The 21,334-nt window shown below is 40.0% G+C and overlaps 1 protein-coding gene across 1 annotated transcript in view; it reads right to left on the bottom strand.

Annotated features, from left to right (window-relative positions):
• LOC114787835 (collagen alpha-1(XI) chain-like) overlaps positions 1-21,334 on the bottom strand; it is a 41,174-nt gene that overhangs the window by 14,654 nt on the left and 5,186 nt on the right. Inside the window, exons 4-31 of the mRNA XM_028975726.1 lie at positions 20,292-20,454; positions 19,844-19,969; positions 17,229-17,321; positions 13,478-13,777; positions 12,970-13,035; positions 12,836-12,877; positions 12,591-12,653; positions 11,083-11,157; positions 10,837-10,920; positions 10,538-10,594; positions 9,410-9,463; positions 9,149-9,202; positions 8,971-9,024; positions 8,666-8,719; positions 8,529-8,582; positions 8,409-8,453; positions 8,045-8,098; positions 7,914-7,958; positions 7,751-7,804; positions 6,383-6,427; positions 5,380-5,433; positions 3,327-3,371; positions 3,189-3,242; positions 3,067-3,111; positions 2,877-2,930; positions 1,101-1,208; positions 594-647; positions 190-243 (exon numbers count right to left, since the gene is read on the bottom strand). Of these exons, the coding sequence (XP_028831559.1) occupies positions 190-243; positions 594-647; positions 1,101-1,208; positions 2,877-2,930; positions 3,067-3,111; positions 3,189-3,242; positions 3,327-3,371; positions 5,380-5,433; positions 6,383-6,427; positions 7,751-7,804; positions 7,914-7,958; positions 8,045-8,098; positions 8,409-8,453; positions 8,529-8,582; positions 8,666-8,719; positions 8,971-9,024; positions 9,149-9,202; positions 9,410-9,463; positions 10,538-10,594; positions 10,837-10,920; positions 11,083-11,157; positions 12,591-12,653; positions 12,836-12,877; positions 12,970-13,035; positions 13,478-13,777; positions 17,229-17,321; positions 19,844-19,969; positions 20,292-20,454 (2,050 nt within the window). The remainder of the gene's footprint in view (positions 1-189; positions 244-593; positions 648-1,100; positions 1,209-2,876; positions 2,931-3,066; positions 3,112-3,188; positions 3,243-3,326; positions 3,372-5,379; positions 5,434-6,382; positions 6,428-7,750; positions 7,805-7,913; positions 7,959-8,044; positions 8,099-8,408; positions 8,454-8,528; positions 8,583-8,665; positions 8,720-8,970; positions 9,025-9,148; positions 9,203-9,409; positions 9,464-10,537; positions 10,595-10,836; positions 10,921-11,082; positions 11,158-12,590; positions 12,654-12,835; positions 12,878-12,969; positions 13,036-13,477; positions 13,778-17,228; positions 17,322-19,843; positions 19,970-20,291; positions 20,455-21,334) is intronic.

The raw sequence follows: 21,334 nt of genomic DNA, 5'->3' as shown, positions 1-21,334 counted from the left end.
GAAAGGTTAAAATGTTAAAATATTACTGGATGTATTGTTTGTGAAGAAATCAACACAGTGCTATTGTATGAATATTTATGCAATCCGTACTATTGTAATGTTTGATTTCTTCTGTAAGATTGAAAAGCTAGCACAATGAACACAGTGCACAAATGACACAACTGTATGTAACAGTAAGACATATCTTACCCTTGTGCCTTTCTCACCGTTAGACCCCACAAATCCAATGAAGCCAACTGAGCCCTTTGTTTCATAGGTGGATTTAAAGAGGATAAAAACGACATTTAATACAAACCTTTGGGGAAAACCCTACTTAATTCATTCATTTGATCATTCAATATTTTCTTATTGGTATGTTCAGGCAAATATTTGGGCATGTTCAGGCAAACATTATCGCAGTTGTTAAATGGAAAACTATTTCCAATTCACCAGAATTTGTCACAAAGAAATAAGACAAGATGCAGAAATCTACTCATGAAGTAGTTTGCTGAAAGCATGTACAGAAGAAAAAGTAATTATATTTTCCTGTTTGTGTTTATCACCCACTCATATCATGAAAATCTCTAACCTCAGTGCACTTTAATATCACATACCTTAGGCCCCTGTCTCCCTGGGTACCCGGGTAATCCAGGAACTCCAAGTTTGCCCTACAGAACACAAATGAAAAGAGACAAATATGAAACATGTTCATGTTTTATACATATGACAATAATAATAAACGTGACAGTTTTCGCAGTGGGTCTGATTCCCTAATCATTTTGTTGTTATCAAACTGGCTAAAAGCAAATAACTATAAACTTTGATGCCCAACACTTTTAGCAAGACCTGAACATGAACTTGAACTGAACATGATCACATTTACATTTACAGCATTTATCAGTAGTTACAGGGACAGTCCCTCTGGAAACACTCAGTTCAAGTGTCTTGCTCAGGGACACAGTGGTAGAAAGTGGGTTTTAAATCCTGGTTCTTCTGGTTCATGGTTACCTAGTGTGTTACCCACCAGGCTAGTACCCCACATTTCTGCAACATAGCATGCAGTGTGCTACTGTGAAGTCATTTAACCTAAAGAAATATTACCTTAAATAAAAACAAAATACCTTCTCTCCAGCCAGTCCCATTGGACCAGCCTCTCCACTTGGCCCTGCTTTGCCCTTCGGCCCTTCTGGTCCATCTTCGCCACGGGGCCCAACAACACCTCCCTCTCCCTATCCATCAGAGCAACATATACTTAATTCAAACTTAATACAACATATGCAATCTGAATTCATGTGCCTTGGTTTAACTCAAGTTCAAACTTTTTTTTACATTTCTTACATCACAGTAACAGGTAAGCATTTGGCTCACTGTCTTCACCTGCAAACAACTATGTCACAAACCAGGCACTTTATTGTTGTTTACTTGGCTTACAGTGACAAGAAAGTAAAGTAAATTGTTCATGTCACAATGTAACATTTATCTAAGTTAGAGCGCATGAAACAGAACAATTTGACATTTGATGTCTCATGTGCCTCACTAGCCTCATGATGTTGTTCTCAGACAATATGTTCCACTCTTCCACAAGTGCTACATGCAGTTGTGCCAGGTCACGTGGGGGTGGGGTGCGATCATTCATTCGCTGCTTCAACAGGTGATGATGGGTTCTATGACGTCTCTGAGGTAAGAACGTGCAGTGACTGAGCCATGTACAATAACCAAATTTGTTTTGTGCTGACTGGTGATGCCTGTCCAGATTGTTGCACCTCCTCCACCAAAGCAAACCCTGGGGACCATGTTGACCTCAGTGTAACGCTCACCTTCTCCAGCAATGCTGGTGACCATCATTTCTGTCCAAGGAGACCCAACACTCTACATGACCACTGCTGCATTGTCCAGGTCACATGGTCTTGTGCCCACTGTAAACGTTCTTGGTGGTGTCAGTGGAGTCACCTGTAAAGGCTGTCTGGTATTGAAGCGAAAGTGGTGGAGTTGGTTGCGAATGGTTTGTCTGGAAACCCTATTACCCTCGCATCTCGTAAACGGGCCTGCATCTGTGTGGCAGTTGCATAATGATGTCTGTGTACATTTTATCAGTTGTACTTTATCAATGTGTACTTTTATCACTTTTATCACTATAAAAACATTGGTCCTTAGGTACTGGTCATCATTGCAGCCTGTCACTCGTGTGGCTCCACTCCTGGGTCTGTCATGAACTCTGGCAGAAGTTCTGTGTCTTTATGCAAGTCTGCTGATGACACTTTCAGACACACCAAGTTGATGAGCAACATCTGACTGCCTGCCACTGACCCGAAGGCGCACCATGGCCAGGTGACGCAGCTGTGGCCTGTGGCCATGGCCAGGTGACGCCGTGTGTTCATGGCTGTTTGAATGATGAGCTTGGAATAACTTACTGACAATATCAGCTTTTTATACCCACAGAATGTTGAAATTGATGCCATATTGAAAAAAGTTAGTCTCTTGGTATTGGCCCCAATATAAGGCACCTGTACACAATGAGACCATTACATGGAAAACACAAAATGTCTGAAGTGAAACAAACACCATATGTATGACATCCACTAAGTCTCTCGCAATATCCCTATCCTCTTTTGAGTAGTGTATATTAGGGGTGCAATGGTATTCCATATAATTCATTTTGAAATTGATCCAGAAATGTTCAGTGATTGGCCATTAATCCACGGAGAGGGCTTTCAAACAAACAGCCAAAGGACAATTATTGTAAAAACAACTTGCAGAAAATGTACCAAAAACCAACCAAAACCATGGCTCAAAAAATGTGGTATAGACCCTACCATAGGATACCTGTACTGTACAACTAATATGTAAGTCCATTATTTTATCAACATTTGCATAATGGAAAATCCTGACTTGGTCACCTTGTCACCTTTGATGCCCATGTCACCTTTGAACCCAGGGAAGCCATCTTCACCCTAATATATATACAAAAATTACAGAAAATGGCAGTAACATCAACCAAACCTCATCAGCAACAGCAATACTGTAAAATGAATGAGGAAATGTGAAATGTTTTTGATGAGAAATACTTCTTCAAACTTTTTTCTCTACCTTTTCTCCTTTGCCACCCTTTATGCCACGCACTCCCTCTGCTCCCTAAAAATAGGTGAAATTTAGATACCTAACAGCGAATAAATTATACTTCAAATTAAATCACATCATGTTGGTCTTACTTTCACTCCACGAGGACCTGGATATCCAATAGACCCCTGAGGACCTGGGTGACCCTAAATACAACACAATGAGTATGAAATCCGTAGAAAAACAGTAAAATGCTCTTGAAAATATTATATAACAGAAGAAGCACTTACAGCGCCTCCTTTTTCTCCTGCTGGACCCTCCTTTCCTGGGTGACCCTATGTGATATGTGAAGATCAGCAAAGAATTCATGATGTAATGTATTTACACAAGCGCATGCTTCATGTTATACCATATAATTTTTTTTCTGTAAAAGCAAATACAATCCTAAAAACCTATTTTGTTTGTTTGTTTGTTTGTTTTGACAAAACAAAAAGTGTGACAATATTTAAAACCTGCAGATCTCCACTAGGGGGCAGCATCACCCCACTAATGATGCAGTTGTACTGATGACATTGCTTTCAAGATTATTTGGGCCTGTTAGTACGACAGACCATTTACTATTGTGCTGGGAATGTGTTTTCGGACTCCTGTAGCTAGCGACCCGGGAGATGCACGATCCAACATATGTGTCACTGCCACTAAGGGGGGGTCAGTAAACCAGGAAAACAGGGGAAAAAAACAAGTGTTACATTCAAAGCTAACAACTTGGGAGTCAAGGCCAGGCCATGCCAGATGTGTCGGTGCCGCCAAAAGGGAAAGGAAAAAAGACCAAAAAACCACCTGTTATATTCAACGCTGTCACGTGAAGACCTTGCAAGGCACAGAAACGGTGAAAACCCCTGGTAGAAGCCCTGGCCTGCATAGTCTGATATATTGGTGGCCCACAAATTAGAACCAAAGCTGGAAAAGTGGGAAGTGTGTGGGGACGGTGCTCTGCTCAGTGGCACCTCAGTGATTCAAGATTTGAACCAGCAACCTTACGATTACGGATCCGCTGTTGGTTCGTAGCTCATGCTATTGACATATGGCTTGCTTCGAGCAGACTTACGGATCAAGCACATGACCTGACAGAATGACAGACCATGACAGTGGTGGCCTAGTGGTTAAGGAAGAGGCCTTGTAATCAGAAGGTTGCCAGTTCGAATCCCAAACCGCCAGGGTGCAACTAAGGTGGTGCCATTGAGCAAAGCATCATCCCCACATGCTCCCTGGGCACCTGTCATGGCTGCCACTGTTCACTAAGTGTGATGGGTTAAAAGCAGAGAACTAATTTCTTTGTTTGCACAGTGTGCTGTGTATGACAATCACTTTTTTTTATTATTTATTCTTGTGTTGCAACAGGTTTTCGCCCCCTGTGGCTAGGAAGTCAAGGTGAGGTCAAAGGCCTCGGAGACTCACAACCCAACATATCAGACGTATTGGTGCCAGTAACTGTGGTCAGGAAAACACGGAAAACCAGTAAAAAGGCAAAAAACTTTCCAGGCTTCCACGCTAAGCCCTTGCAATGTACAGAAACAACAGAGAGGCAAGACCGAAGGACCACTGCCGATGACTCCTCCCATACGACAACCAAGGTTCAAGCAGTCTGTGCATGGGGAAGCTTTGGTGTACAAGGGAAAACAGGGTTCCCCCAAGGCCAGCAGATCTCATTCATAAGAACGTATTATAATCAGAATAGATTAGGCATCTGGAGTGGGTTCATGATCTCGCCTGCAATGTGGGCAGCCACAACATGTGACATTTGTGATATCTTTACTACCAATCTGACAATGTTTTTGCTTGTTCCTACTGTAATTAGGCCTGTAATAGTTCAGTTTTGTAGTAGTTGCCAGCATGAAACTGCATGTGTAGTTTCACCCCATTCTTTATATAACTATTATTGTTTATGTATTATTATGTACATTAGTATTATTTTGACAAACATAGTTCAGATGCTTGAGCAGCTGTTGATGATGGCTGATACAGTACATTATACAATTGAGCATTATTTCCTACATAAACATGAATTATGTTTTGGTTGTACAGCTAATTAATTAATATAATACAACACATCCGTTAAACACTTCCTTCATGCTTCATAATATTTGATTTATTGTGTCACAATCTTTGTATTTATAATTCAACTTGAGATTCTATCCAACCGCCTGTCTGACAATTCATTATCAAGCAGTAGGTTAAATTAGAATCAATATGTGTCTGTACATTCATCTGCATCAGGAATGCAGTGGATAAATGTGGCTTGCTCATGCAATTCACACATATAAGGACAGAAAAAGCACTCACTGGGAGTCCATCTGCACCAGCTAAACCAATCACTCCTTGTTGGCCATGAGGTCCCTGAAAATGAGATAATTACATATTTGCAATGAACTCAATGTACTTTATATGAGCTGATAATCTTCATAATTAGTATGACAAGTGCTAGATGGAAGCTTAAAGAAATGTTGCCTTATGCTCCTGTACTTTTGGTCCTTTGTATGTATATATATATTGTGCAGACTTTAGTAGCTTTTTTTTTAGTAACTGTTACGTAGATTCCGTTGTTTCAAGTATCACAAGAAGCAATGATGATGCATTGATGATACATAAAACTTTGTTGCATGTGATTAACTGATGTACTGTTATGCATGTGGGTTTGTGGGTCTGCATGTGCATGTGGGTCTCTGAATCAACGGTTCTCTATGGATATGACCAAAGGGTATGCTTGGACAGAGGTGGGTTCATCACTATTATTCTATTTTTCTATTGTTCTATTATTCTCAGTTCTTGTAGTCGACCTGAATGAGTTTGATCCGAGTAATATGAGCAGAATTATTAACTAGCATTTATTTCACATGGGCATATTCTGGGGTTATGATATCAATAGTTTAACAATAAAACTAATAAGTGTTTAGTTTGATAACCACTTTCGCGAACTTCAGCTGATGCTGTGAATAATTTAAATAATTGCTATTTTCATTATATTTCATGTATTGATTTACATGCCTTTTTCTTAAGGGTCCCATTTTGTGAGAAGGCGCAGACCCTTAGACTGTCTGGAAAAACTGAGTGGTCTCTGGAGTCACATTTCTAACTAATGGCAATCCCATCATAGCTGCATTGAAGTGCATATGTATTTGTGTGTGTGTGTGTGTGTGTGTGTGTGTGCCTGCACACGCTGTTAAGTCAGCACTCCAAAGCAACTGAGACTGGCAGCTTTAAACCTCATGAGTGTGGTAAAACAGTTATAGGCAGAATTTGTAGGGTCTGCTCAAAATAATAAATATGTTCTATGGGTACCACTTACTTTTTCACCAGGAGGACCAATTGGGCCTTGTGGACCAGGTAGACCCTATAAGAATAAAGAAAAAATCTTAGAAAGGTACAACACTTTATGTAAACTGCATTTTAAAACTGATGAGCAGATAATAAATATAATAATTTACTTTATAAAAAGCACAAAGATCACAAAGGGTCAGGCTAACCCATAATGATAACCAAGATGCTCTGGTGCTGTGCACTGATCAAAAGAACCAACACGTTTGCCTTTCACATTCTGAGGTTTCAGCTTTCCCCCCTCCATGTCTGCCGCGCTCTCATTTGTCTCTACACCGCAACAGGCCCACTCAGCAAAACACAGTCATAATTCATGGTGGTCTGTAATTGAAAGGCAGCTCTGTTACATTTTAACAGATTCTTTATCACAAGCACATAAAACAGAGCCTGCAACGGCTGGGACGTCCCATTATTTCGGAGTTAAATTGTCCCATAAATGTACACAGAGTGGTACTCTACTATCAGTCAGCAAGTCTCAAATAGTGTGAGCTCACAGAAAAAGTGATATCTACTTATGAATGCATTTATTATACAGTTCAACTAAAAGAAAACACTTCTAACAAGGGTGGTAGTAGCCTAGTGGGTAACACACTCGCCTATGAACCAGAAGACCCAGGTTCAAATCCCACTTACTACCATTGTGTCCCTGAGCAAGACACTTAACCCTAAGTTGCTCCAGGGAGACTGTCCCTGTAACTACTGATTGTAAGTTGCTCTGGATAAGGGCGTCTGATAAATGCTGTAAATGTAAATGTAAATGTAACAAACTGCTATTTGGAGGTTAGATGGGACTTGTACCATCATTGACATGCCTGTAAATGATCTAAAGTCCCATGACGTCAAACCACATTACCCAAATACACCCTTTTTGGTTGGAACAGTGGAAATGGGAGTATAATACATGGAAATGAATACATTTAGTGTCAATTTGTGGAATAATGCGGTAATTCTCCTTAAAGATTTGTTTCAGCACAGTAGACAAACAATTCAGTGTTCAGTACGTTGATGGTGGACTATGGACAGAATTACCACTGTTTTGATAATGTCTCCTCACCACATTTACTGTTTAAAACCATCTGATGCTAACAAAAAAGATGATGTGAATGGCATCTCTGGATGTCTGAAACTGAACATCCACTGACACTGAGCAGCCATGGGCTTATTATTTGTGAAAAAACAAAGGCATATAGCTATCTTCTAAATTTGCAAATGGTATGTATTTGGTAGTAAGTTAATGTTAGAATTATGTAGATTTTCAACTAAATAATGTTGGATTTCATTAAATAAATTGAAAGCTTCTACAAAACAATCTGGACCGTACAAAAATTGTGAAACCTACTTGAGGGCCCGGAATGCCCTGCTGACCTGCAGGTCCTGGATCTCCTTGTATGCCCTGTTTGGAGAGAAAGATGAGTATACAGTCCCTTCTTATATACGTTTAAGACTGAATAATAATACACTGTGCAGAAGAAAACAAGTAAAGACATGAACAGAATCCTCACTGTGTTTCCTCTGGGACCAGGCGGACCATCAAACCCAGTTAGGCCCTGCAAATAAAATGAATAGAAATGACACAGTTGAAATGAACTGAAATGCTGAGTATATGCGAAATGATGCAGCAAAAATTGCACACTTGTTTTCCTGGTGAGCCTGAAGACCCTCTGGGTCCAAGCAGTCCTCTAGGACCCTGGGAAATCAAACAAATGATGAAAACATAAAAAGTAAAACCTGATTTCACATGCACAGTAATAAACACTGACTCCGAACAAAGCCATTATTATTTAAAACACGAAGTGTGCAAATAATCAAATTCTAAAGCGTCCAGGGAGGGGTTGACAATTACACCAATTCTATGCATTCTGAAATGCTGAGGACAAGTGGAAAGTATGCAATTGTGCATGAAGCACTGAGCGGCTTGAAGAGAGGAGTAGGAAACTAAATTTCCCTTCTCCCTCTCTGTGAGCAGCCCATTGGAGAAAACTGAAATGAAATCTTACACTTTCTCCGGACAGTCCTCTCAGCCCAATCTCACCATCTTGTCCCTAACAGAGAAGAGAGAGTTTTGTAGGACAAATGTGTCGGCTCTGTCCTGTTGGTAAGAAATTAATTTTACTCACTCTGGGTCCATCCAGTCCTGGAGGACCCGGTGGACCGATGGGACCCTGCTCACCCTTTAAAAGACAGATCACATTCCCCAAAATAAGGTAGAACCTTTACACTTGTTTATGTGAACAAACACAATGGCACAACATACCCTGTGTCCCTTTTCTCCAGGAAGACCAGGGAGACCATCAAACCCTCTATCACCCTGTTAAATTAAGACAAACATTAAGTGAGTTAACAGCCTCTTTTACAAAAAGGTCATTCTTTTTTGCCAGAACAGCATTTTGATGATCAATCTCTGAATGTTTCCTTTTGCCCTTTTTTCAACTTTTCTCTGGATTTTATTGCAAAAAAATGCAAAATCAGCCCATCTCTTTCAGTTCATAAAAGTAACTCTCATGTTGAGTGATTTTGTGTCATTGCCAGAAAACGTGACTAATTCGTTTGGGAGCATACCTTGGTGCCAGCTTCACCTGGCATGCCTCTGGCTCCATCAGCTCCACCGTGACCCTTAAAAGTAAATACAAATAACTGGCAACCCAACATTTCTAAAAGCCTTTAATGTCTAATTGTTCAAGTGAATAATATAAAACTCGGCCTGGAACAATACAGAGTGTAGAAATGCCATACTCACCCGCTTGCCTGTTTTCCCTGGTGGACCTGTAGAGCCTTGAATGCCTCTTGGGCCCTTGAAAAATTCAAGTATGATAATATTGTAACACTCTGAATATGTAGCCTCGCTTCACCTCTACAATCTCTCCATTATAGTGCTTTTGCAGTTAGTATATTATATTTTGTCCATGTCTGCTTTCAGCAGGTTGAATGTGTCAGAATCATTCCCCATAACTCGACTTTGCACATAAGACTTTTATAGAGTGGTGTGGGATGGTCCTACCTGGGGGCCGTGATCACCACTGTCTCCCTTCTGACCTGGAGGACCAGGGCCACCCTGAAACAGAAATGTAAAAAAAAATTACTAAACCATTTTAAAACTGTGGTGTGCTATAACCATTCAAAACCTTACCATCAAATTATATCAAGTATCATTCCTCTGCTTGTAGTCTTACTACAGCTGTTAATGAACATTGGGTGCAGGGTGTGGGTGGTAGTAGCTTAGTGGGTAACACACTCGCCTGTGAACCAGAAGACCCAGGTTCAAATCCCACTTACTACCATTATGTACCTGAGCAAGACACTTAACCCTAAGTTACAGTCCCTGTAACTGCTGATTGTAAGTTGCTCTGGATAAGGGCGTCTGATAAATTACATAAATGTAAACATTTTAAAGCCAGTGTGATGTTCCGACTAGGCTCCGCCCAAAACCTGTTAGCTAGCTGGGTTAATTGACATGAACTTTATGTTAATAAACCCCTGTCAGGCGGGTCCTATTGCAGTTTTCTAGTGCTTATGTGTGTACATAATGTGTTTTGGATGGTTTGTCTCTCCATGAATATGATGTTCACTCCTGCTCAACTTCTCACCAGAACAGTCCACCCTTTCAGTCTTCTCTGACAGACAAAGTTTCCTCCCTGCATCTGATAAACCCTGACACCATAATAAATGTGGGATCCTTCTTTAAATGCTGCCAAATAGGCTTGGCTGGTCTTCTTTAGTCTTACTGGGCCAGATTCGGTTAAGTCAGCATATATATTCTGTTGCTCCAGTATTTATCTAATACATAAGGAGTGTCCCAAGGTTGAGTTCAAGACCCCCTGTTGTTTAACAGTGAACTTGATGAACATCTCTAAAACTCTCAGTACTGGCAGAATATTCCAGTATCCGGTCATATGTTTCAGATTGCCTGAACACAGATTTTTGTTATTATTTCTGCCAGGGTGCCAGTCAATTACAGGATAAACAACACACACTTTACATCGATTTAAAATTTAACTCTCTCTGGACTGCTGTAAGAAACCAAAGCAGGCTCAAGCCCCACAAACACTGTAAACAACCAAAATACTAAAATCTTGTAAGAATTTACCCAGGTTCCACATAATTATTTTAGGAGAAACATCAAACTCACCATTGGTCCTGCTCTTCCTGATAGACCTGCTGGGCCAGGAGAACCTCTCATGGTAAGCTAAACACCAAGATGAAAGTAAGATCACATACAGTAGGCACAATAATGAAAACAGAAACATCAATAATAACTATGTTTATATTTAAAAAAAAGCATTTTCCCCACATTTGAATGTGATTGCTCATTCATTTCAATGAGTAACACTTCAGTGAGAGACATCATGGGATATAAACCCAGGTCAGTATTGAAGGCTAATGTTCCTCCTTAAGATAGTGACTTTCTTAAGTATCTGAGAGTCCCACCTTTGCTTGGGCGAGGATTGCTTGAGCTTGTGCCTCTTGGGCTGTCACCACTGGGCCTTTGGCAGCATTTCCTCCAGATCTGAACTACGAAATATCACAAAATGGAACAACTAATGCTTAATTTGTTTTCTAACATTAATGTACATAAATTGTTTGAGTATGAAATGTCCATATTAATGTTTACTGAGTTTGCTGGCGGTTTTGCTGGAGATGGACAGAACATATGAATAGTACAGAGAGATTTACCGGAACCATCAGCACAGTACCCAGTGGCCCAGGTGCCCCATCTGCACCTGGAAGACCCGGACGCCCGGGAGGACCCTGACAGTGAAAGAGATAAAAATTAGTGCAAAGACTGTATTTAACCTGAAAAGTGACCCTTTTAGCATCTCATCATTATGTATTTTAAATCATAAGTATAATCCTGAAGGTGAACTCCCTGGTATTTTCAGTGTCTTGCTAAGTTACAAAACTTAGTTAAAAATTGTATTAGAGAAAAACCTTGATAATCAATGAGAATTTATGGATAGTTAATTATCAATAGAAAGTTTCCAATCACATTTTGGCTTTTTTATACATACTCAGACTAGACACATTATTACTTAATTCCACCCGTTTTCCAACCAAACAGCATTGAGACATGATATCTACTAGACGTCTGAAAGCATGCTGTTATATCTGAGACCATCTTCTAAGTCCTGTAACTTGAGTAATGATGCCACCATGGATCAAAGACTTTTTAGTACATATGCTCAACATTGTTTTGTTCCTCAAACTATTCTAGAACCAATTTTGCAGTGTGGCAGGGGACATTATCATGCTGAAAGAGGGCACTGCCATCAGGGAAGAGGGTGGGTAGGGATGTTTTTGAGAGCAACAGCTCGCATCAGTTTTTTATCTGTTTAAAACCATTGCTTTATACATTTCAGCTTTTTTTATAAGTATGAAGCCTTGAGCCAAAATACAAAATGCATAGATCCCAAAGAGCAATCTGTGTCTGTGTACACTTTCAACTTCTTTCCCCAGTTTTGAATTAGAGTCAGTTTGGGCTTTAGATTTGTGAGCACAATGAAGTTAGGACGGGATCAGTTTCAAGGTTTTGGATACTCTGTGTCTGTGTGTGTGTGTGTGTGTGTGTGTGTGTGTGTGTTTACCTTGACATTTCAGGACAACACATTTTAGAGCTATAATAATACTACAGTACAGTGATAGCATGATTTCATAAAGTCATAAGACTGTTAGAATCACACAGCAGCCCCAATTCTGTGTGCAACTCTAGATTTTGGCGAGCAGAGTGAGAGCGTTAAGACTGTGTGACAGTGTGGATAACCTCCAGTGTTAAAGCAGCCCTGTCTGCCTGGCCTTCCAGAATGTACGTTTCAGATGGGCTGAGGAAAAGTGGGCTTTGAACTCCACACAGACAAAACACAACAGCAGTGAATCTTGCAAGAGGGGAAAGTGTTTCATCCAGATTCAAAGTCACAGCAGCCATTCATGGGTGTGATGGAATGTCTCCGGTGAAATCGGCGTATGATGAAAGGGCGATCTGTTTATAATTAATTAAGTTGATTTACAGAAGCCACATCTGAGACGGTTTAAAAAATACAACTGTGTTGAGTTCCCATGCTTTTTATGAACGTGTTACAGCAAGGGAAACTGTCATGGGAGTGTTTGGCACTTCCTTGAATAAACTACTGACGATGTCAAGAGGCATCTGGGTTTAATTTGAGGTGAAAATGAACATTCACACTTACCCTATCTCCAGGATCTCCACGGGGGCCTGGGAGCCCCTGCAGCCCTGGAGAACCTGGAATACCCTGAGATAGATACAAAAAGGGTCAAATGGGGGAAGGTGGAGCAGAGACGGAGAGAAATGGAAAAAGCAATAGAGGGAAAGAATCTTCCTCTACTGGCTGAAACTGAAGAAAGTTACATGAAGGTATTTTTCCCATAATGTTTCTACAGCTGGGGAAGGCATTAGTGAGGAGGCCGTACTCACATCAGGGCCTGCTGGTCCTGCGGCTCCTTCTATAAGCATGCCCTTAAAAAAAGGAAAAAATCTGGCTGATTATAACAAAATGTTCAATCAACGGTATTATTTCCCTGAATGAAGATCTTAGGTTTATCACTTACAGGCTCAATCACAGCTGGTTCACCTTTCTCACCTTTCTCTCCACCATAGCTGGAAGAACTAGCAACCTGGAAAACAATTTTGTCCATGTTATAAATCATACAAGAAATTATATCCATTGGTGTTATTCATAATATACTGTATTATGGTGTCTATATATAAACATTTATATAACACAAGTGACTTTGAGCGTTAGATTTAAGTGTTTTTGTTATTTATGCTGTTAGCCTAGCCATTGTGGACACATACAATCAGGGTGTCGTATGTGTGGACAGACAGACAGACAGATAGACAGATAGATAGATGAATGTACAAGCCCTCAGGCCACCCAGGGCTGTAACACATTCCAAAAATGGTTGTAAATGAAAACCCAAAGAAAAGCAGATCCATGTGGACTTGAAACTGTGTTCTCTAACTCTGACTAGAGCAATATTTCACAGGAATTTTGGTAGCTGTTTTTATGTTCTGAATATTCTCAATAAATTTGCAATAAATTAGTGTCTTACTTACATTGCTCTCCCTAAAGTCAGTCTGAGCTGGAAAACCTGTCCCAATCTCATTCTTGTCTTCTGGCAAATCAGTGATGTCTTCATAATTTTCTTGGTCATAATAGACTTTATAAGGAGCTTCATCTGTGTCCACCTCCTTATAATCATACTCCTTAAAGCTGTAGGTTGCTGGGTCTATAGCGTTTTTGGATGTCACCCATTCGACTTCTGTGGCCTGAGTAGTACTAGCTGTTTCATCTACTCCAACTTGATCCACTCCTGTTATGTAGTCATCCACAGATTCTTCTCCATAGTCTTCATTCTACTCAGCAACATAGAGAACACTGAACATAATGCAAAGTAAAACGAATGGGGCAGAATTTCACATGCTGAATTCTGTGGTATGACAATTACAACAATGTCTAGTGCTCTGTCAACTGTACTAAGACATTCATTCAGTAAAACAAAAAAGTGTGCTTTCTAAAATAGCAAAACAACTGTTCAGCAACTGTTTTTTTTCCTTAGAATTCTGGCAAATTTTGACAAATTTATTAAAATATATAAATAATCACAAATCACATAAGTATTCACAGCCTTTGATCAATACTTTGTCGATGCACCTTTTTTGCAGCAATTATAGCCTCAAGTCTTTTTGAATATGATGCTACAAGCTTGGCCAGTTATGCCCATTCCTCTTTGCAGCACCACTCAAGCTCCATCAGGCTGGATTAGAAGCATCAGTGCACAGCCATTTTAAGATCTCTCCAGAGATGTTCAATCGGATTCAAATCTGGGGTCTGGTTGGGCCACTCAAGGAAATTCACAGAGTTGTCCTGAAGCCACATTTGATATCTTGTCTAAAGAGCGCTCTGGAGCAGGTTTTCATCCAGGATGCACATTGTTGCATTGTCGTCGTTCCCTCTATCCTGACTAGATGGAATCTAACTAGAATCATGTTGCCCCCACCATGCTTCACTGTATGGATATTGGTGCTAATGCTATTGGTGATGAGTGGTGCCTGGTTTCCTCCAAACGTGACATATGGCATTCAAACCAAAGAGTTCAATCTTTGTGTCATCAGACCAGAGAATTTTGTTTCTCATGGTCGGAGAGTCCTTCAGGTGCCTTTTACTAAGGGGGGCTTCCATCTGGCAACTCTACCATACAGACAATTCCTTTGACTTCATGCTAGGTTTGTGCTCTGACATGAACTATCAACTGTGGGACCTTTACATAGGCAGGTGTGTGCCTTTCTAAATCACATCCAATCAAGTGTTGTATCCACAAGTGGACTCCAAGTAAGCTGCAGAAACATCTCAAGGATGATCAGGGATAACAGGATGCACCAGGAGGCACCAGGGGAAATAGGATGGCAAAGGCTGTGAATACTTATGTACTTTATGTGAATACTTATGTGTTTATGTGTTTGATTTTAATACATTTGCCAAAACCTCAAGTAAACATTTTTAACTTTGTAATTAAGCAAATTAAAAAGGGGTATTGTGAATAGAGTTCTGAGGAAAAAATGTTTAATAATAATTTTAAATAATTTAATAAATTTTGAAACAAGCCTGTAACATGACAAGCCTGAAAAAGTGACGTGCTGTGAATACTTGTACTGTACATCTAGCTAATGTTGACACAGCAGGTCTTTCTGATCTCTGTACAAAGTTTTAATAAATTCTTTTTGGGAATTGTATTGAACTAAACTACAGTGGGTTGCAAAAGTATTCAGCCCCCTTGAAGTTTTCCCCATTTTGTCACATTATGGCTACAAACATGAATCTATTTTATTGGAATTCCATGTGAAAGTGGTGTACATGAAAATCATAAATGATTCCAAACATTTTTTACAAATAAATACCTGAAAAGTGGGGTGTGCGTAATTGTTCAGCCCCCTTTGGTCTGCTCTGTGATGGTCTCAGAGGTTGTTTAGGAGGATTTTGGGAGCAACAACACCATGAAGTCAAAAGAATGCATCAGACAGGTCAGGGATGAAGTTTCAATTTAAAGCAGGCTTAGGCTACAAAAAGATTTCCCAAGCCTTGAACATCCCACGGAGCACTGTTCAAGCGATCATTCAGAGCTGGAAGGAATATAGCATAACTGTAAACCTATTAAGACAAGGCCGTCCACCTAAACTCACAGGCAGAACAAGGACAGCGCTGATCAGAAATGCAGCCAAGAGGCCCATGGTGACTCTGAACGAGCTGCAGAGATCTACAGCTCAGGTGGGGGAATCTGTCCATAGGACAACTATTAGTCGTGCACTGCACAAAGTTGGCCTTTATGGAAGAGTGGCAAGAAGAAAACCATTGTTAAAAGAAAACCATAAGAAGACCCATTTGCAGTTTGCCACAAGCCATGTTGGGGACACAGCAAACATGTGGAAGACGGTGCTCTGGCCAGATGAGACCAAAATTGAACTTTTTGGCCAAAAAAAAAACTAACACCGCACATCACTCTGAATGCACCATCCCCACTGTCAGATATGGTGGTGGCAACATCATGCTCTGGGGGTGCTTCTCTTCGGCAGGGACAGGGAAGCTGGTCACAGTTGATGGGAAGATGGATGGAGCCTAATACAGGGCAATCTTGGAAGAAAACCTCTTGGAGTCTGCAAAAGACTTGAGACTGGGGCGGAGGTTCACCTTTCAGAAGGACAATGACCTAAACATAAAGCCAGGGCAACAATGGAATGGTTTAAAACAAAACATATCCATGTGTCAGAATGGCCCAGTCAAAGTCCAGATCTAAATCCAATCGAGAATCTGTGGCAGGATCTGAAAACTGCTGTCCACAAACGCTGTCCATCTAATCTGACTGAGCTGGAGCTGTTTTGCAAAGGTGAATGGGCAAGAATTTGTTTGGAATCATGTATGATTTTTGTTCCACTTCTCAAGTGTACACCACTTTGTATTGGTCTTTTACGTGGAATTCCAATAAAATTGATTCATGTTTGTGGCTGTAACGTGACAAAATGTCGAATTTAGGCAATAAAACTGTAGGAGAATTGTTGGATTTTATCAGCTATGTCCATGTGCACACAAATGCATGCAGCACCTCTCAGTTGAGGGTGCTGTGTCAGTTGAGGGTGCTGTGTGATTTGTAGGTTGACATCCGGTGGACCGTCTATAAGTGTACATAAGCAAGCAAATTTACTTTACTGAATTTTGCCTTAGAATTTGCTAATTGGAGTGAAAAAATAACTACAACTCCATTCTATTCATTAATTTAGCCTCACCTTTAATGTTGAAGTAGATGGCCCGTGTGCAGTGTGGTCAGTGTTACCACCCCTACTGTGTCAACATGAAGGTGAGCAGCAGCATCATAATCTTAATGGAGCTCTTCTGTGTGTGTGTGTGTGTGTGTGTGTGTGCGTATACATGGGCTAGGGGTGTTGAAATTAATTTTAGAATCAATGCATCGCGATGCAGACATGAACAATTCTGCACAGATGCAAAATTAGGGCTTGTCCAACCAGTCAACGTATATTTTTTTTGCATTGACTCAACCACACATCAAGTAGGTGGCCTAGTTGGTAAGGAAGGGGACCCATAATTGGAAGGTCGCTTGTTCAAATCCCAAGTTACCAAGACGCTACAGAGATGCCACCGAGCAAAGCACTGCTCCCCGGGCGCCTGTCATGGCTGCCAGCTATATATCACTATATATATCACCAGCTATATATCACTATATTACTAAGTATATATAGAGAAAATATTAAAAATAGAAAAATTTGTCGCTTTAATTTTGGTGGATTATGCTTTTACCTTTAACTTTTTGATGTCTTCACCTTTTACACTCTCAGTCGCTGTAATATCTGACTCACCATAGTCATAGTACTCTGTGTATTCTGTGGTATACTGCAAGAGAAGGGAGAAGGGAGAGGATAGATTAGTTAATAACATCATGTGATACATAACATTAATTTTTGTAAAGCATAAAGACGTTGACTTTCATTAAGTATTTCTTTGGTAATAGCTTGAACTAAATTGCATTTGGAGCACTTTTGTTTTAAAGGCATTTAATGAACATGATTTTATGTTTAAGTTAAGTAGCAGTTCCTACCCTCCAATGCCTTTTAAAATATATTCTCATACTAACCAAAGCAAGATGACCTACACAAATCTCTATTAACTCCACCCCCTCTAATTTGGGCTTTCAGTGGAGAGACCTGGTAAACTGCTTATGAGCGATTATGACTGTGTCTGTGTGTGTGCCCCTTTGTGCAACTTTAATGTACTGTGATCTATTTTTGTGGCTCATTATATCTAATAGCATGTTTATGTGTGATGAGCAATGTAAAAATGTTTAATGAGAGCATGTGACAAAATGTAAGCATTGCCAGAAAACTATAGCAGTTCTCTGGAAAATGAAACCTAAATGCTAAAAATAAATCTGTAAAATTTGTCCTAATATTTAATATATGTACTCAGATAAAGTGGAACATCATTTAATTTTAATGTATTTAAAAACTGAAGGTTTTTCAGACATTTGAGACATGGTTACCTCTCTCAATGTAAAATCTTTCATTTCAAAGAAATTCAAAGCAAATTATTATCATAACCCAGACATTCAAAGTGTAGTTTCTATATGTTGAATAGTGAATATATTGAATAGTGCATCTGGCTTAATTTAAATATTTATACAGTGCACCACATTTTTACTCTTTGTACTGGCTATCTTATGTTAAACCTAACAGAACTTTTAGACCAGTGACAGTTTGTTCTAAATTCTTATAGAGTTTACAGAATTGTATTGTTTTTATTTAAGTTCGTTTTAACAAGTGAGACTAGTTTTCTGTTTCCCGTTCATCACATGGCAAGTTTTCAAACTGCTTGCTTTTGTCATAACTTTATATTAAGGTAGTAAGGTACGACAAGTACTACATACAGGTCACACTTGTTCATAGTTCTGACCACTAGTTATGAGGATAAAGTAAGAATTGTGTTATCAAAATGTCCCGTGCATCACACAAAGAATCGTCCGGCTGCTATGACGTGTCTTCTAACCATCCACAAGGAATGCTTCATTGGTTTTCTTGTCATTCTTGCTTTTTTTAATATGAATCATTTGCTTGATGTCTGCACTGCTGGTGTGAGTGGCCAAAAGGTTGGGTCTCATTTGACCACAACATCAAGCTACAACGTTCAAGTTGTGTGCAGCAGATTGCAATTGCTTCGGTTTATTTTCCTGGCAGTCATTCCAAAACAGTATGCTAGAATGGAAAACCACCTGATTGCTGACTCTGACTCTGAGGCCTACAGCTGCAATTTTTGCATTCTTCCTCTCTTCCCATTTTCCGAACAGTGAGTGTCTTGCACTTATATTCTCCTCATGGTTACCTGACTATATCTATAACGTTTTGGGGTAGCGAACATTCTGTCCAGTAAAATAATAAATTTACTTAAATAAATGTAAAGACACAAATGCACAATGTCAACGTTTTAGAATTTTTGGTCAATATAAGTTAATAAAGTGATACCACCGTGATACCACCCCCACCATGATGCCTCCCTGGGCAACCATCCATGTCGCCCATATCAAGAGACCCCACTGAATGTAATAATACAGAATTCTGAAGAGACTAATGTTAAATTGTGTATTGCACATGCACCACATTACCCAGGGAATGTTGCACATCACTATGTCCCTGAAAGTCCCTAAATGTAAAGTAAAGCAAAAGTAAAAAGTGTTTTCATCCTGTGATGGATGCACTTGCTCCTTGTCCAGGGCCTTGCACCTGAAGATCGCAGAAATAGGCCAAATTCTCAAAGCCCCTGGAGTAAAAATCATTAACAGCAGTCACTGCAGGCACAATGATTCTCTCTGAGCTGTAGTAAGATACCTGCTTTTTACAGTTCAGGTTTTCCAGTCCAGTTCAGGAAATTTTGTCACCAAAGGAACATGGGTTGGAAGAAATAACGCTACTGAGGAGGTCTGAAAAAGCAATTATTTCCAACCTTACAAAATTTTCAATACTCTGTTAAAGCGTTTATTCTACCCATGCGAAATAATACTATTAGTTAAAATTTTACTCTGAGCAATTCGGAAACTGCTTAAGTCATTAGTGAAATATATGACAAGACCACTCCAATGTGGGATCAGACAATGTGGCAAAGAAATGAGAAACATTTCTTCCAGATGATCTCATCAGATGGAAAAATATCATTCTGACTGGAGGGATTGAAATACCAGGAACCTCATGTAAAGTGAAAGGAAAGTTCTGAAACTTATTTACTGATGCTGACATCTGGGCTTTGAGACAGATATAAAGGTAAACAGAAAACACAAACACGTTTAGTTAGACAATGACGTCCAAAGTAAGAGAGGAAAAAAGAAGGAGAAGACAAGTCGGCATTTTGAAAATTTGGAACCCACTGACCTCCTCTTCTGCCTCTTGGGCCTGTGGCATGTCCAAGTGGGGACTCTGACAATCTGGGCTATATTGTTCACAGTACTTGTAGGCCTTTTTGGGGTCAGTCACAATCAGCAGCTGTTGAATGTCACCCTAGAGAAAAGTTGGGTAAAGTGCACATGTTGCAATGAAGCAGGTGTCAATGCACACAGCAAATAAACAACATTGGTACAAAAATGTAGAGCCTTCTTTGCCAACAACTGGTTAACTTATTTGACAAGAAAAATGAGTGTCCAAGTACAGAACAACAGAAATAGTCAGTGAACATTATGTTGCACATTACATACAAAATGGTAAGAATGAAATATTATTTAATGTGGGTACAAAAAAATGCATAACAGAAATTTCTCGCAGCAGAGTGTATAATGATGCTGCTGTTTGGTACAATGTATAAAAAAGATCCCATAGCTCTTACTTCAAAGACGTCTTTATCATGGATCCTGTTTCCAAATACAGCAATGCCATCTGTGCTGATAGCGGCCCTGTTGCTTCTCCTGAGTGGCTGGGTGATTGTCGTCTCACAGTCTACAATCATGGTCACTCTCTTTTTCTCCACAATTATAGCCACCCGATGCCATCTGAGACACATTACATTATGCATTGAGATGCATTTCTGCATTTGCAAATTAACACAGGTGCTATAAAACAAGAGTTGGGTTGATAGTAGCCTAGTGGGTAACATACTTGCCAATGAACCAGTTCACAAGTCGCAGGTTCAAACCCCACTTACTACCATTCTGTCCCTGGGCAAGACACTCCAGGGGGGGACTGTCCCTGTCAGGATTGGCATCAGCTGGAAGACATCACCTGTGGCCAATCCAGACAGGAGGATAAGAGGTGCCGGGGTTCCACCCTTGGGCGACTTCGGGATTCTCATGAACTCTGTTTGTGAACGTGACCTTCTTTTTGGACCTGGCAACCGTTTGATGTGTTTTTGAGTTCTGGCAATCACCACACAATTCTGGGATAGTTTGTGTTTTTCCCCTTTTATTCCCCATTTTAGGCCATTGTGCCGTGTTCCTTTATTGTTTATAATTGTTTCCCATAATGTCCCGTTTCTGCGCTTCCCTCCCTCGCCGACATGACAGTCCCTGTAACTACTGATTGTAAGTTGCTCTGGATAAGGGTGTCTGGTAAATGGTGTATGTAAAGGTTAAGAGTTACACACCAGTACAAATAAGCGGTATTTTCCACCAGCAGGCAGCTATTTCTAGAATGATATTGCACTTTATGCCAACAAAAACCCTGTTTAAAGTCAGTGGCCACTGTTTTTTACAACCATTAAAATTAATTTGGTGAAGAACATAAACGTTAGTTACACTATGAGAGGGAATAATCTTGCGTTGGTTCACATGCAACCCATCATTTTACTGAATGGTCCAGGTAGACATTAAATCAAAGGTGAATTTAATAACCATTTGCAGAGCTGTGAGATCCAAATATTGCATAATTCTGCCT

This window comes from Denticeps clupeoides, chromosome 4 (genome assembly GCF_900700375.1).
Source record: "Denticeps clupeoides chromosome 4, fDenClu1.1, whole genome shotgun sequence".
NCBI lineage: Eukaryota > Metazoa > Chordata > Actinopteri > Clupeiformes > Denticipitidae > Denticeps > Denticeps clupeoides.
This window is presented reverse-complemented; position numbering and strand designations above follow the sequence as displayed.